The sequence below is a fragment of the Sciurus carolinensis genome, chromosome 3 (genome assembly GCF_902686445.1).
Source record: "Sciurus carolinensis chromosome 3, mSciCar1.2, whole genome shotgun sequence".
NCBI classification, from domain to species: domain Eukaryota; kingdom Metazoa; phylum Chordata; class Mammalia; order Rodentia; family Sciuridae; genus Sciurus; species Sciurus carolinensis.
The window spans coordinates 156649428-156667507 of NC_062215.1; the positions used below are offsets into that span (position 1 = coordinate 156649428).

The following is an 18080-nucleotide window of genomic DNA, read 5'->3' on the forward strand; positions in this document are numbered from 1 at the left end:
TTTTTAGAAAAATGAGGTGTATAACAGAGAAGTGAAAACTCTAGGGTAAGATGAAAGCAAGTCAACTGTTCTAGAAAAGACAACAGTTCCTGATAATAATGCTAGGCCTCCCACCAGCCACTGCCCAACATCACCAAGGTCCTCACAGAGAAAACACTGTGTCAGGTTTATAAACCCAGGAGCACAAGGCAGGAGATCTCAAATCAACATCAAAGTTAGTAATTTAGAGAAAACTTGTCTCAAAATTTAGAAAAAATTAAAAGGGCTGGAGAATATAGTTTAATGGAAGAGTACCTCTAAGATTAATTCCCTGTACCGTATGGAAAAGAATAGAGGAAGAGAGCAAGAGAGAGAGAGAGAGACAGAGAGAGAGAGAGGAGAAACTGTAGAAAAATAAACAATAGCCTCAGCAACATCTTTATTATTCACATAAAGTCACCAAAGTTAATTTTAAACAAAAATTTAAATGAAAAATTTTAAACAACTAAAATACACAATTTAAAATGTGAAAGCCATATTTAGATTAATTTTCTTACAGTAACTCAAGAAGCTCTAACAGCAAAGAAAGTATTGTTTGCCCTGTGTACCATAATAGGTCAACTAAACTATAAATTAAAAAAAATAAACATCATGATTAATTCCTAAGAGATATAAAGAGAAACTATGAAAATAAAACACTGTTCCAACAGCATAATTGTTTGGCATTTTCTATAAAATAAACATAATGCTATCCTTTTTGCTATTGTTGTTGGGCTAGAAATCAAATCCAGGGCCTAGTGTATGCTAGGCAAGTTCTCTACCACTAAGCTACACCCCCAGTCCTCATAATGCGATTTTTAAGAGAACAAAGGGCCAGATACAAATCTAACTAAATAAAGAAAAATATAAGTCCATATCAATTATTACTGAGAAGTTTAGATTTATTTCCTTAAAATCAATTATAGGCATTATAAAAACATATAATCAAACTTTTTAAAAATTTAAACACCAACTACCTAGTATTACTAGGATATATAGAATATTAAAATATCCTTTCTCAAGTCAAAAGGATTATGAATTAGACTTTCTAGATTCAAATATAAAACTCAGTCATGACTGGGAACTCATATACTTGGAAATTTCCAAATTGTTTTATGCTTGATTTATTCTTAGAACTCTATTTACTATAAAAATGAATATGATATTATATCCACTAAACAAAACAATCAGGAGGAAAGATTATCTGGTAATCCTGGAAGGATTAGAAAAATCACTACAACTGAAGAATCCTGAAAAGAATGAGTGAGGGAAGAAAAGGAAGTATATTAATTTAATTTAATATAAAATATCCATCAGGGAACTTTCTTTTTCATGTTGGGGATTGAACCCAGGAGCACTGGCTAAATCCCCAGTCTTTATTTTTTTATTTTGAGACAGGGTGTTGCTATATGACTAAGGGTCTTGCAAAGTTGCTGAGGCTGGCCTTGAACTTGGGACCCTCCTGCCTCAACCTCCTAAGTCACTGGGATTACAGGAGTGCACTGCCATTTCCAGCTCTCGTCAGGAAACTTCTTGAACGTGACTTCCTCAGATCTAATAGGCCCTAAGTATGAAGTTTTATGTCTATCCTTCTACTCATCTTCCTGCTGAGAACATCATCATGTCCTACGGGACATTACATAACCATTACTTTGCTAGCTTTCATTCCCATATGACTCACAATTTCAACTACTTTGAATACTATATTGCCATTCCTGAAATTGTGTTGTTTTGTGCCTTCAAACCTTAAAGGAACGCCTATGTCTAGTTCCTTAAGTTCATCAAATAAAACACTATTTATCCTCGAAAGTAATACTGAGATATCACCTCTTTCTCTTCAAGTTTTCTCTGACCCTCGCTAAGTAGTCTGCTAGTTCTAACTCTGATTAAACACATATATTCCTGGACACAATACATCATATTACATCTAATGGTTTACATATTCTCTCTCCCCTATCAGAATATAAACTCATGATAGAGCCTAAAATGTATTAGTCTTTGTTTATGTGCAGACCCTAGGTGGGGGTGGACTAACTACATTGTTCAAAGACTGATTCCTTTTCTTTTCAGCTTTTTCTTTTTAGTCCAATTCCCATCAACCTTATAACATTATATTATCTTCAGCATAACTCCTACATCACCATACTGAAAGAAGTTGCCCACAAAACAAAGTTACAAAGAAATATTTAGATTAAATAGGACTTTAAGGGATTACATGAGAACTCTTCATATTATTATTTCTATGGGAAAATAGAATTTCAAAAGCAGCCTATAATTTTCAATACGTCAAGTACCAAGCAGCGTATAATTCTGGGGAAGCAATGTATTTTTAAGCTAGAAAATATCATGTTCAAATTTCCCTGGTTGGAATTAATATGGCATTTATTTGTATAAGGATGTGTTTAATTTTTAGCTCCATTAAACTGCAGTCCCTAAAAATGTGATGACTCTGCAGGTTTTTATTTATCACTGTATATCCTAAGCACATATTAGATATCTGACTATATGTGAAAGGAGAGAGGGGAAAGAGTAAAGGAGAGAGGGGAGAAAATAAAAAAGGAAGGAGAAAGAATAAATCTTATTTAAAATTTTTTCGACATAACAATAGACTTAACTGCCATCTCTATTGAAATCTACATCTTTCTTAGAGATCTAATTTCTCTAATACCTTACATTTCCAACTCCTTTAAAATCTCTCAACATAAATGTCCAATAAAACTTGCCAATCTGTGAGAAAATTCATTTTATCAAATTTCCTATAAATCAAGCACTTTTCTCCTTTTCTGGAAATTGCAGATCAATAACTAAGGATTAAAATTCTAATCACTTGGGGAGGTATTGAAAACATAACCATTGACCAATATTTTCCTATGTCTGTGTATGTATCCTTCATCATAAGCCCCACAGCACTACAACCACACTTTTCTTGTTATGTTTATTTTTTCCCTTATATTATAGCTATTCATTATATAAGGAAAATTCTAACTCATTTTAACATTTCTGATTTCTGGTAAGTTAATTTTTCTTTGTTCCTAATATTCTTATCTGCAAAAGTGAACTTAATACTTACCAATAATTAAGGTTTTGTGAATTTTAAGTAAAATAATACATGTAAATTGCTTAAAATAGTTCCTCATTTATTTAAACAGTCCATTATAGCTTACTGTTGTTATATTTTCACCAAAAGTAATATTAAGCTGGGCATGGTAATGAAAGACTATAATCCCATCTACTCAGAGACTGAGGCAAGAGGGCTACAAAATTGAAGCCAGTCTGGATGACTTACTAATTTATCTCAAAATTTTAAAAAGGGGTATGGATACAGCTCAGTGGTAGAATTGCTTAACATGTGGTAGACCATGGATTTAATATCCAGTATCATCAGAAAAAAAAAAAGGTGATATTAAGATCAAGGTGCAATACTGAACATGAATTTATCTGTTGGACACTGAATAAATAAAAGGTAGAAAGACAAAGACAAAGATAGTTAAAGACTAAATATTTTCCTTCTAAGACTGGGAAGAAGAAAAGAATGTTTACTCATCATTTCTATTCAGATTTAAACCAAAGGTCCTAGCCTATCCAATAAAGCAAGAAAAAGAAATTTTAAAAAACACACTGATGACATTATCGTATTCATACATTACGTAGTCATGAGTTTTCTTAGAGTAAGAAACTCTAAGTAACTTATATAAAGGCTACCAGTCTGACATATGAGTTTAAAAATATCACAGGATACTTGACCAGCATTAGAAATCAAATATTTTTATAATCTGGTAATGAAGACTAGAAAAAAAAAAAAGGAAAATAGTATTACTAGTAGCATCAAAAAATATGAAATTCTTAAGAAAAATTAACAAAATATATAAAAAACCTATATATTGAAAACCACAAAACATTGCTAAGAAAAATTAGATATAATAAAGATATATATCATAAAATATATATATAATATAAAATATAAAGATATAATAAAGATATAATAAAGAAATAATCCATGTTCATTTACTCCAAGATTCCATATTGTTAAAATGTAAATTCTCCCTAAATATATCTATACATTGAATACAATCTGAAATAAAATACCAGAAGAAAACTTTGTATAAAATAATAATACTAAAATTTCTATGGAAATGAAAGATCTAATTACTGAAATAATTTTGGAAAAGAAGATCGAAGCTGGAGGGCTTACACTACTTACTATCAAGTTTTGTTATAAACCTGTATTAATCAGGGCAGTGTAATTTTGACATGGAGATGGGGAGGCAGGCAAAAAATAATAAAACATACAGAAACAAACCCATACATATATGGCCAACTGATTTTTTACAAAGATAGTAAATAAAATGGGGAAAATGTGGTATTTTTAGGGAATGGTACTGAACCATCCAGATATGTTTAGAAAATCAATCAGAAATTCTTCTGTTGGGATATAGTCAGACTCTTAACTCTAAACATCCATTAAAATTAACTCAAACTAATCATGGCCCTATAGATAAAAGCCAAAACTTTAAAGATACTTTAGAAGAAAACACAAAGAAAAATATTTGCTACCTTTGTTACTTTTGTGTCTTAGATAGGAACAGCACAAACAATAAAACAAAATAACTAATAGACTGAATTGCATCAATATTAAAAACTTTGCCTTTTGAAATACACAATTCAGGAAATGTAAAGGGAAGCCACGCAGCAGAAGAAAATATATGTCTGTCAAATGGCACATTCAAAATATAAAAAGGGTTCTAATGACTATAACAAGTAGATCATCACCTTGATGAATTCTGAAATCTGAATACCCCAAAACAGGTCCTTGAATGGAGATACCCTTAGAAAATCTGGCTTAACATAAAATGATCTAGAGAAATACACATCAGCCCTATGGGAATCCCACAACTAAGCAGAACACTCAAAATGAAAAAGAAATATGAGGTCATATCCATACATATGAAAGTCAGAAGTTGCAACAAAGAAAAGTATTAGAACCCAAAGAACCTTAGATAGTAGAACAATAATCTGAATAAAAGTACACATGATAAAATAAAGCATCTTAAACATAAAAGGGAAAAAATTTAAATGGTCCAAATAAAATAAATATGGATAAAAATCTAAAATGGTTTCAAAACTAAAAACTCAACATATAGGATAAAGATCAGACCAATTATAGTTATAGAAAGAATTAATAAAGTGGAAGAAAAACCTGAGAAAAATCATCAAAAATTTACAGAATGATCAAGAGAGGATAAGTATTAAGAAGGAAAGGGGTAAAATAAGGAAGTTCAAATGTCTTCAAAAAATATAAAAAGAAGAAAAAGATATTCAATAGGAAACTGAGAATTTTTGAGAAACGTGAAAGCACAAATCTAGAGGTTTAAGAAATAAATAAATTAAATTATACCTAGGCACGTTATAGGCAATCGCTGTACACCAAGAGATAAAGGAAAAAATCTTAACGGTAATAAAGAAGAAAACATTACCTACCTTCACAGAAATAACAATTAGTATGACAGCAAACTTCCTGACAACAATATAAATTAAAATAAAATAATATCTTAAAATGTTGAGAAAAAAAGTCAACCTAAATTCTATACCTATCTAAACTTCCATTTAAGAATGTAGATGAAATGAGCACATTTTCTGATATACAATGTTTAAGAAAAATCTACTATCAGAATCTCACTAAAAAAATTTTTAGTAAACCACACACTTTGGACAGAAACATTTTTAATCCAGAAAAAGAAATTGATTCAAGTGAACATGTAAGTGAATCCATATAAATGTTGACTGTATAACATAAAATAATGATGATAATAATAAATTTGTGGCACATAAAAACAAGTAGGAACTAAAATATAAGACAATAATAATATATTGACGTGAATAGAGTAAGATTTTGGCATTGTTCAAGAATATGATACTAATTTTTAGATGCTAAATCAAATATTCATGTTAAAATTTAACTATATGTCCAAAATAATAGAAATAGGATATGTAACTTTCAGATTAATAGAGGGGAAAGGGAGGTTTTCTTTTTAATTTATTTAGTAATCAGAATAGAATAGGCCAGTGGTTACCAAAGTTTGATCCCTAAACTGCAGCAGTAGTATCACCTGGGAACATGGAAACAAAAATTTCCTACTCCAACTCAAGAGTACTGAATCAAACACTGTAGGCTGAGCGGTGTAGCTCAGGGGCAGAATGTTTGCTTAGCATGCACAAGGCCTTGGGTTCAAGAAAATTATGAATGAACAAAATGGAAATACCAATAAGGAGACAGAAAAACTAAAAAGAAACCAAGCAGAAATTCTGAAGCTAAAAAGTACAATAACTAAAAAATTCACTAGAGGGAATCAAAGGCAGATCTGAGTAGACTAAAAAAAGTAAGTGAACTAGAACAAAGGATAATGGAAATTATTAAGTCTGAAAAACAAAGAAAAAAGATTGAACAAAACCTAAGGGACATGTGAGATACCAGCAAGTGGTTCAACATACATATTTTGGATTTTGAAAGGTGGGAGGTATTTGAAGCAATAATGGCTAAAAATTTCCCAAATCATGAATCATCATTCCAATGAGTCCACATTATATATGCAACCCCTATGTGAGATAGTCACATAGTAAGTATCTCAGTTATCATATTAAATGTGACAGTATGGCAGTACTTGTGTTCAAATAACCCTCATTTTATTTTATTTAATAATAGCCCCAAAGCCCAATAGTAGTGATGCTGACAATCTATGCCAGAAAGAAGCCACAGAGTACTTCCTATCTTCTTGTCTCATTACGAGAAAGGTGAACACAGGACAATATGTTTTGAGAGAGAAATCACATTCACATAACTTTTATTATAGTACATGGCTATAGTTATTCTACTTTATTATGTTGTTATAAATCTCTTAATGTGCCTAACTTATAAATTAATTTTATCACAGGTATATATACAATATACATAGTGATTGATATATTCAGTTTTAGGCATTCACTGGGGATCTTGGAACATATTTCCCCATATGGGGAAAGGGACAACTGTATTTAACAAAACTGTCCTTCGAAAGTGATGGAGAGCTTGGCATGGCTGTGCACAACTGTAATCTCAGAGACTCCAGAGACTAAGGTAAGAGGATCACAAATTTTTGGTTAACCTCAGCAACTTAGGGAGATCTGATATCAATAAAATAAAATAAAAATAAAAGGGCTGGTGGTATAGCTCAGTGGTAGAGCACCCCTGGTTTCAATCCCCAATAATGTAAGTAAGTAAATTAATTAATTAATTAAATGGGACGGGGGATATAAGTCAGTGGTAGAACACCTCTTGGTTCAAACCCCAGAACCATAAGAGATACAACAAAGTAAGAGAGAAATTAAGACATTCTCAGATAAATGAAAACTAAGTGAGGGTTGTTACCAATAAATCTTCACTGCAAGAAATGCTCAAGAAGTCCTACAAGGTGAAATAAAAGGCCACTAGACAAGAACTTCAAGGTTGTATGAAGAAATAAAAATCTCCAGAAAGATAAACACATGAACAGTTATAAAAGTTAGTACTATTGTAACAACAGTTTGTAACTACACTTTTTGTTTTCCACATAATTATAAAGACTAATATGTTTAAAAGAATGATTGAGTTGTGTTTTGGGACACACAAAATATAAGCTTATAATTTTGTGACAAAACTGTAAAGTAAAAGGGCCTTTATATACTCCTGAGGTTACACTGGTATAAATTCAAATTAGAATAACTTTGTGAATTTAGAAGTAGTCCCAAGGGTAACAACAAAGAACATGGCTATAGAATATACAAAAAAGGAAATGAGAAAAGAATTTAAACATATAATTTTAAAAAATTCAACTAAACAAATAAAAAAAAAGACCATACAGGAAATGAGTCACAAAAAAGGCATACAGAAAATAGCAAAATGCAAAAAATAAGTCCATCCTTATCATTAAATCTATTAAATTCTCCATTTAAATGACAGATTGGAGCTGTGGTTGTGGCTCAGTGATAGAGCACTTGCCTAGCATGTGTGAGGCACTGGTTTCAAACCTTGGCACCACATAAAAATAAATAAATAAAGGTATTGTGTTCATCTACAACCAAACAAAATATTTTTAAAAAGAGAGATTAGCAGAATAGATAAAAACACATAATCCAACTAGACACTGTCTTCCAATGACACACATAAGGTGAGAGTGAAGTAAATGGAAAAAGATATTATATACAAATAATAACCAAGAGAGAGCAGGGATGGCCATATTAATATGTGCCAAAAGAGACTAAGTTAAAAAAAATTAAGAGACAAAGAAGGGCATAATATGTTAACAAAAATACAATGTAATAAAATATAACAATTATAAACATTTATGCAACTAATAATAGACTATCAAAATGCATGAAATAAAAACTAGCAGAATTGAAGGGAGAAATCAAAAGCTCTATGGTAATAGTTGGAGATTTCTACAACCCAGAAGTTGTAGAAATAATGGACAGAAGTTAAGTCCACACAGTACTAAAACAGTAAGTCGAGTGAATTTAACTGACATGTATAGAATGTTACCCAACAACAGCATATAGATTCTATGTGGGACATTTTCCAGGACAGATAATATGATAAAAAAAAAAGGTATCATTAAAAGTGTATTTTCCAACTACAAATCAAAATAACAGAAGTAAAATAGAAAAATAAAAAATTCATAGAAAATTTATAATATACACTTAAACAATTCATCAAAGAAAAAAATCACAAGAGAAAATAGAAAGAACTTAGAGATGAATGAAAATGAAAATGCAACATACCAAACTTATGGGCTACAGTGCAAGTAATGCAAGGTGGGACATTTATAGCAATGAATTCATTTTTAAGAAAAGAACAAAAATCTCAAATCAATAATCTAACTTTACAAATAAAGGAAATGTAAAAATAAAAACAATAAAGAGTTCATTTCACTTTGAATAGACTTATAACTAGTAAGGAGACTGAATGAGTAATCAAATGTCTAACAAAGAAAAGCTCTGAACTTGATGAGTTTACTGCTTCACAACTAAGGAAAAACTAATACCACTTCTATTCAACATAGTACTAGAAGTTCTAGTGAGGGTAATTGGACAAGAAATAAACGGCATCCATATTGTAAATAAAGAAGTAAAATTATCTGTTTTCAGATGATGTGATCTTATGAGTAGAAAATCCCAAAGATTTCACAAAAAATTGTTAGAATTCATAAATTAATTCAGCAAAATAGAAGCTAAAACGTCAACAAATGGAAATCAGCTACATTTCTGTGTACTAACAATGAACAATCTGAAAAGAAAATTACAAAACCAACTCCATTTATGAAAGTATTAAAAAGAATAAAATAAGAAAATAACAAATTTTTAACCAAGGAGGTGGTACAAGGAAATCTACAAAACATCACTGAAAGAAATTAGAAACTGAAACACATCCCATTTTCATAAAGTGAAAGACAGTATTTTAAGATGTTAACTCTACCCAATGTGATCAATAGATTAAATACAATCCTTATAAAAATCCTGTAGCATTTTTTACGAGAAAAAAAAATCCTAAAATTCACATAGAATCCTAAGAAGACCCCCCCATTAGCCAACATAATCTTAAAAAAGAACAAAGATGGAAGATTCACATTTCCTGATTTCAAAAACTATTATAGCAATCAAACAGTGTAGTAGTGGCATAAAGGCGGAGATGTAGACCAGTGGAAAAGAACAGGGAACCCACAAACTGTATATTTGCATATATAGTCAAATGATTTTTGACAAAGGTGCCAAGACCTTTCAATGGGGAAAGAAAAATCTTTTCATCCAGTGGTCCTAGGAAAACTGAATATCCACACACAAAGAATGAAGCTGAACCCTTACCTAATACCACATTTAAAAATTAACTGCAAATGGATTAAAGACCTCAAAGACCTAAAACTATAAAACTCCTCACAGAAAACAGGAAAAATTCTTCATGACATTAGATTTGGTAATAATTTATTAGACAGGACAGCAAAGCCACAGGTAAAAATAGAAAAAAATAGACAAACTGGATTTGATTTAAAAACTTAGAAATTTGGGCATCAAAAGTATCAACAGGGTAAAATGAGTCTGGGCATGGTGGTATAAGCCTGTAATCCCAGCAACATGGAAGGTTGAGGCAGGAGGATTACAAGTTTGAGGCCAGTCTCAGCAACTTAGTGAGGCCCTAAGCAGTTTAGCAGGACTCTGTCTCAAAATAATAAAAAGGGCTGGGGATGTACCCCTAGGTTCAATTCCCAGCATGAAACAAAAACAAAAACAAACAGACAAAAAACCCAAAAACAAAAATGAAATGGAGTAAAAAGACAACCACAGAATGGGAGAAAATATTTGTAAATCATACAACAGATAAGTAATTAACAGCATATATATATATATATATATATACATATATATATATATATATATAAAACTCTAAAACTCAACAACTAAAAATGAACAATCCAATTCAAAATGGCCAATAAGCATATATAAATATGTTAACATCATTAATAATTAGCAAATGAAAACCAAAACTATAATCGGATATCACCTCATGCCCTTTATTATGTCTAGTATTAAAAACAAAACACACAAAAAAATAGAAAATAAATGTTGGTGATGATTTGGAGAAACTGGAACCACTGTGCACTGTTGGTAGGATGTATACTGATATAGGCACTGTGGAAAACTGCATGGTGGTGCCACAAAAATTAAAAATAGAATTACTCTGACTCAGCAATTCTGAATAACTGAAAACAGGGCTTTGAAGAGACTTACACCCATGTTTGTAGCATACTTACAATAATTAAAATGTGGAAGCAACACAAGTGTTCACTAATGGATGAATGAAGAAGTAAAATGCATATATACACAATGGAATATTATTAAAGATTGAAAAAGGAAAGAATTCCTAACATATGCTACAATTACAATGAAACTTGCAGACATTATGCTAAGGAAATAAACCAGTCCTGAAAAGACAAGTACTTTCATGATTCCATATGTAAGAGGCACTCTGAATAGTCAAAATCTTAGATATAGACACACATGATTGTCAGGGGTGGAAAAGAGGGAAATGGATAGTTGTTATTAAATGGGTATAGAGTCTTAGTTTTAAAAGATGAAAAAACTTATGGAAATGGATACCTAATATTATTAATGTAGTTAATACCAGTAAACTGTACACAGAAAAATGATTAAGATTGTAAGTTTTGATATGTGTACTTTGCCACATTAAAAAATTTTGGAAAAAAAGTATATCATTTCTATTAACTACAATTCAATAAAGAGGTTCAGAATTGCTAAGAAAGTATTATAAATGATATTAGTAAATGCAAAGGCTTTACAAAGATAGCTTTAATTTATAGTGATTAATGTATCAAAAATATTCACATAAACTAGCTACACTTAGAAAAATTTTTTAAATTTATTTTGTGTGATGAAATGAGTGGAAACCAAAACAGTAACTTTTTAAACAAAAATAGAATACACAAACAATACCTTGGAAGCACGGATTTGCCTGTGAATATCTGTAAGTTGTTGAATTTTGTATTCTAGCTCCGAAATCTGGGCCTGAAGCCAAGTCCATCTGCTGCCAACTCTTGCTCTGTCTACAAGCCACTTCCATTCAGTACTACAGTTACTGTGAACAAAGACAAACACTGTTACTCAAAGCACAAAAGCAGTCAACTTTCACAGAGCCACTTAATAACTTCCTTTACTACTCTCATAAAATCTAATTTCCTTTACAAAACATCCAATTACATGAAGGGAGACTGGCAGATTGACTTCTTGTCAAAGAAAAAGATTTAGTTTCCTTACCTTTCCATCCCATGAATACTTTTTTATTCAATATTATGTACTCAGGAGTAGGATAATCCCTCTGCAATGTAATGCTTTATTAATGCAAAGGGTTTAAATAGGGTTGGCCAGCAAAGAAAAGGAAAATGAATGACAATATCAATGCCAGGTAAAATCTGTTACATAAGGTTTTTATATGTAAGCAGATGTCAAATATTGGACTAGCCATTTGAACTAGATTTAAATCCATGCAGCAAACTGTAGAGTACTCAATTTAACTATACATAATTTTCATTTACTAAAAGAGGCATCATTATTACCTAATAACTTTAAATCAATTGTCAAAAATTATCAAAAACATAAATGTTGGGCTGGGTTTGTGGCTCAGTGGTGGAGCGCTTGCCTAGCATGTGTGAAGCAATGGGTTCGATCCTCAGCACCATGTAAAAATAAGTGAATAAAAAAAAAGGTCTATCAACATCTAAAAAAAATAAATTAAAAAGGCATAAATGTTCTGCTACATTTCAAATAAACATGCTAAATATGTAGGTCTTAAGGTATTAATATAAGCAGCTTGTTAAAAATTTGATTAAAAAAAAACCAACTGATTCCAAGATTTGCAACCCAGAAACCACACAAAATTTATATAGAGCCATTCTTACATGCATATTTAAAAATAAAGACTGAATCCTAGCTCCTCCTAGTTTTTTTTTGACAAAGGCACTGTTCTAATTCATAGTTTATGATATCAAGAATTGTAAAAATATTCTGAACATTTCCACAATTATTGGGTTCCTTTCTTAAATTTATTATTAATTTATTTGGGTACTGGTTATTGAACCCAAGGGCGCTTTGCCATGCTACATCCTCAGCCCTTTTTATGTTTTATTTCGAAATGGGGTCTCACAAAATTGCTGAGGCTGGCCTTAAATGTGCAATCTTCCTGTCTCAGACTCCCAAATTGCTGGGATTACAGGTGTGTGTTACCATTTCCAGTTTAGAAAATAATTATTTGGAATTATAAGTGATATATGTGTGCATGTCTGAATTAAGAGATGCAGATTGTCAAAGAAAAATATGACAAAGGAGGTATAACTGAAGGGCAATAACTACTTAATTGCAATACATGAACTTCACAAAACACTTGTATAAAAAGTTTCTTATCAAACCCACAAATGTACAATACCAAAGTGAATCATAATGTAAATTATGGGCTTTGGGAGATAATGATGTATAGGTCCCTAAATTATAACAAGTTTATACCCCTCTGGTGTGAGATGTTGATGATGGAGGATGTTGTGCGTTTGTGGGGACCACAGGTATGTGGGAACTTTACTACTTACTCAATCTTGCTGTGTACCAAAATTGCTCTAAAAATAAAGTTTATTAGTTTAAAACACATTTAACTATAAGGAAATGTCTTTCGGATAAACTTTACCCAGAGAAAGCATTTACTTATTTACTTATTATTATTAGTTTTTTTTTTTTTCTTTTGGCAGTGCTTGGGATTGAAGAAATCATTTATTTTAGAGAGCATATGTTGTCAGATAAACAGAAGGCAATTATTGCAACTTGCTATTATATAGAAGTTATTAATTATAACAGATATAAGATCAGTATTTCCAGGTTACTTTTGAGATTCTAATTGTATATAATGCGACTAAAGATGTCATAGCCACCAGAATTTTCTTGGTATTATTATTTAATCAGTTTAGAGTTATTACTGTGATTTTAGAAAAATGATATTAAAATCACATTTTCATAAATATGGAAAAATGAAAGAGAATACCTATTTAAAATTCACTATTCAAAGATAATATTTAGCAAAACTAAATGCCAATTATGAAATTTAGAGAGGAAGCAAGGACCATACCATGTAATACCTCACCCATGTGACAGTCAAATGTCTAGATTTTAATGCAAACTGGAAAGTATTGGCAAGGCAGTAACAAAATTTTTTTCCAAGCACTGGCTACTAGGTGGAGAAAGCATTGTAGTGGGACATGAGAGGAAATAAGAAAGGTAAAATATAACTAATAATCTGATTGTGGTACAAATTTCATTTCCAAATATTTCATGTGCTACTCTGTATTTCCTCCCCTTTCCTACACTTAGGTAGCAGCCATGTTACTAGTAATAATGGAATGTAGGCAAAAGTGGCATTGTCATTTTCAGTCTACTTGAGGACCTTCAAAATCCATTAGTGCAGCTGGGTAATGGCGCACACCTGTAATTTGAGCAACTCAGGAGGCTCAGTCAGGCAGGAAGATCAAAAGTTTGAGGCCAGTCTGGTCAATTTAGCAAGAGCCTCAGCAATTTAGCAAAACCCTGCCTTAACATTAAGAATAAAGAAGGGTTGGGAAGGAGCTAAGTGGTAAATTACTCCTAGGTTCAATCCCCAGTACCCAAAAAATAAATAAAATTAAAAAAAAAATTTAAAAGACACTCGTGCAGGTAGGTAGTCTACCTAGATAGTATAGCTGTAAGAACAATCTATCATTGTATAGTAAGGGGAGGATCATAACCCAAACCTCACTGGGCTTTAAATAAGCCACCATAGACCTCTACTGTGTTAAACCACTATGATTAGGATGATGATTTGTGACTCAATATACCTATTCCGACTAAACACTGAGGATGAATATGGTTTGGACTGGGAAAAGGAAAAGAGACAAAAAACATAAAGTCGGTTAGAGGATGAATTCAAGGTTCATTTTAAAGTTGGTAGGAGTTGCAAAGTATGGTGTGGAAGTAAACATGGGGAAATCAGAAATGGTTTTATAGATTCACTAAATTTTGCTCCTGCCAGGCTTGGTAGTGAATACATACAATCTCAGCTACTTGAGAGGCTGAGGCAGGAGGATTGCAAATTCCAGGCAGCTTTAGCAGCTTAGACTCTGTCTCAAAATAAAAAATAAAAAGGGATGGGAATATAGCCCAGTGGTGGAACATCCCTCGGTTCAATCCCTAGCTCTGCAAAAAAAAAAAAAAAAATTTTTTTTTTGCTCAGTTGGAAAATTTCTCTATAACATATGCAATTTGGCTTGGTTCTCGAACTGAATTTTAGTTCATGATCAAATATGCAGAGAAAAAAGAAAAATCTCATTTCTCCTTATTGTACTTCTGATAAAGATATTTTCATATTAAAATTAGTAGTATGTCAAAAATAAATTTTATGCTTATACATTAATCTATACTAACAAATCATGCTGAAATGAAGTTTCTATAGAGGATAATTTATCCCACATTTAAGTAGGAGTGAATGAGATATGTTCATTACACTTAATAGTAAACAAACTCTCCCACCAAAAATGTTCCCTTGCTTAAAAATTATTTTCTTAAAAATAAGGTTGTAAACATATCCAGGTAAGTAGATGGCTAACTTGCTCCAAACAGATTAACACCTGGTATACCCTAAAGTCAAAACACGTTTTATATAGCAACTTATATAACCAATGATATAATGGATAACATAACTTGCAGTGTAACCAATGAGAACATAGCTGATGCAACAGCAAACTGTAAGATTTGAGGTATAGCCAGAATATCCAGATACCCCAATTAGCATATAAAGATTGGCCTGCCTGAACACCATGAACATTAACTCCCTGCATCTCTCTGAACCATGCTGAACCAATCACAAACCACCACATGCTGACCATAAGGTGGGGTTCCTACCTCTAGTAAAGATCAGGGCAAAGTCATCTGTGAGTAGAGACTACCTGGGAAGTGAGAGACCAGTGAGTCCCCAAAAGGTAGCATATGCCTTCAATCCCTATCCTTGCTTGCTTGTAGTTACCACTTAACTTGCTAAAGCAAATAAGTACAAGCTGGTTAAGTAGTTTTGAGTACAATTTTTCCTTGGTATTAAATACTTGTTAACGTCTTGAACCTACAGCTGTTTTGACCTTGAAGTATGATACCTCAGAATAAGGCAAAGTTTCCAACAGATTACCAATAATTAAAGAGACAAATATATAAATTAATTTTTTCTTTAACAAAAGATTTTTCTAACTCATTAATGATGTTGAAACTGTGACTGAAAATCAAAAGAGAACATCCAGTTGTGAAAAATGACAATTTAAGAAAAGTGAAATTTATCCTGAAAAAAATAAATTGGGCCAATGACCTTCCCTGGAATTAGGTTCCCTTAGATCAGGATATCGCTCACCTACCCAACTGTCAACAATTTAGGCCAATACCACACTATTATTATAGTTTAGAATAATTCTTAATATCTAGCAGTATGAATTCTCCATCTATTTTTTCTCAATCTGTTTTGACCATTCTAAGACAGACAATGAGCTTATCAACTTCTAATAAAATAAACCAAAAAAACCTAGCATTTTTATTAGAATTGATTGAGTCTATAGATCTATCAGTGGAGAGTTGACATCTTAATAACACTGTCTTCCAGTGAGTGGGTACAGTATATTTCTCTGTGTACTTACACACTGTTAGTTTGTCTCAGTTATGTTTTATACATTTTTAAAAATTAACTTCTCCTAGGAAGTGGAACATGCCTATAATCCAAGTGACCTGGGGAGCTAAGGCAGAGGATCACAGTTGGAGGCTGGCCTTGACAATTTAAAAAGACTTTGTCTCAAAATAAAGAATAAAAAGGAGTTGAGGACATAGCTCAGGAGGTAGAGTGCCCTGGAATCAATTCCTAGTAATACACACACACAAAATTATCTCTGTATTTCATATTATTTTAATATATAACATCCATAAATTATGTGAATATTAGTACATAGAAATAAAATTGATTTTTGTATGTTTACATTATATAATATTGCCCTGCTAAACTTACCTATGAGTTTTAATAGTTTTCTTGTAGTATTTAGTATAATGTCAATTTCAAGTCATTTGAGTGAACATTCTTCTTGTCATTAAACTTTCATTATTAAATATATTATATTAGATGTAGATTGTCTGTCAATGTGCATCAGATTGATGAAGTGTCCAGTACTGGTTTGTTATCAATTCTTACAACTCGGTTTGATTTTTGTTAATTTTTTTTTAGTATCTATAGAAATTATCACATATTGCTTTTCTCTTTTATTTGATTTTTGAATATTAAATCAACCATGCTTCCTGGTTTAAATGTGTGTGGTCATGATGAATTTTTATATTTTCTTAGACTCTACTTGATATTTCATTTAGGATTTTTTCTGGTTATAGTCAAAGGAGATATAGATTTACTATTTCTTGTTAAAATATTTGTGTAGTTTTGGAATCAAGTTAATTTTGGCCTCATTAAAAGAGTTTGGAAATGCTTCCTCCTCCTGTATTTTTTGAAGGTGTTTACAGATTAAAGTTATTTTTTTCCTTAAATGTCAATAAAATTAGTAAGTGAAGCCATGTGGGTCTGGAATTCCTCTGTAATTATGAATTGTTTTTCTCTGAATGATATAAGCTGTGTTATATTTTCTATTTCTCCTTGTGTCAGCTTTGGTAATTTGTGTTTTTAAGTTATTAGCCTATTTGGTGCACATAGTTGAATTTATTGGCATACAGCTGCTCATAATATGCCTTGATTATTCTACTAATGTTTGCAATGTCCATAGTGATGCTTTTCTTTCCTGCTACAATCTAGCTATATATATTATATATGTGCATATATATATATTTTTTTCTTTTGGTATTGGAGAATTAAGGGGCACTTTACCATTGAACTACATCTCCAACTCTTATTATTTTTTATTTTTAAACAGGGTCTTGCTAAGTTTCTTAGGCTGGTCTCAAATTCGTGATCCTCCTGCCTTGGCCTCCCTAGTTGCTAGGATTACAGGAGTGTGTCATCATACCTGGCTTATTAATCTTTTAAAATAACTATTTATTACTTTCCCTAATTTTCTCCATTGCTTTTCTGTTTTATTATTCATTGACTTTCTACTCTGTACCATTTTTTCCTTTAATTTGCTTTTGGTTTCATTTGCTATAGATTTTATAGCTTCTTAAGTAGAAAAAATAAACCACAGGCTTTATATTGTTTTTTTGTTTCTAATATAAGCATTTATAGCCAAAACTTTTTCTATCATCACTACTTCAGTAATTTAGGATGAATGATATTTTAAAAAACAGCATTGCATGTTTTAATTATTATTCAGCTCAAAATATTTTATGGTTTCTTTTCTGATTTCTTCTTGATACATGAGTTACTTTGAAATGTCTGGTTTAATTTTATATTTCAGACATGCATACTTATTATTTCTCCTTTCCTTTGCACAGATCTAAGTTTTCAC

General features: G+C 31.4%; 1 protein-coding gene across 5 annotated transcripts in view; it reads right to left on the reverse strand.

Annotated features, from left to right (window-relative positions):
- Window positions 1-18080, reverse strand: part of Kansl1l (KAT8 regulatory NSL complex subunit 1 like) — a 132821-nt gene that overhangs the window by 84385 nt on the left and 30356 nt on the right. For all 5 annotated transcript variants that reach the window (XM_047544038.1, XM_047544039.1, XM_047544036.1 and 2 more), the window contains exon 3: window positions 11533-11674. In XM_047544038.1, coding sequence (XP_047399994.1) covers window positions 11533-11674 — 142 coding nt within the window. The remainder of the gene's footprint in view (window positions 1-11532; window positions 11675-18080) is intronic.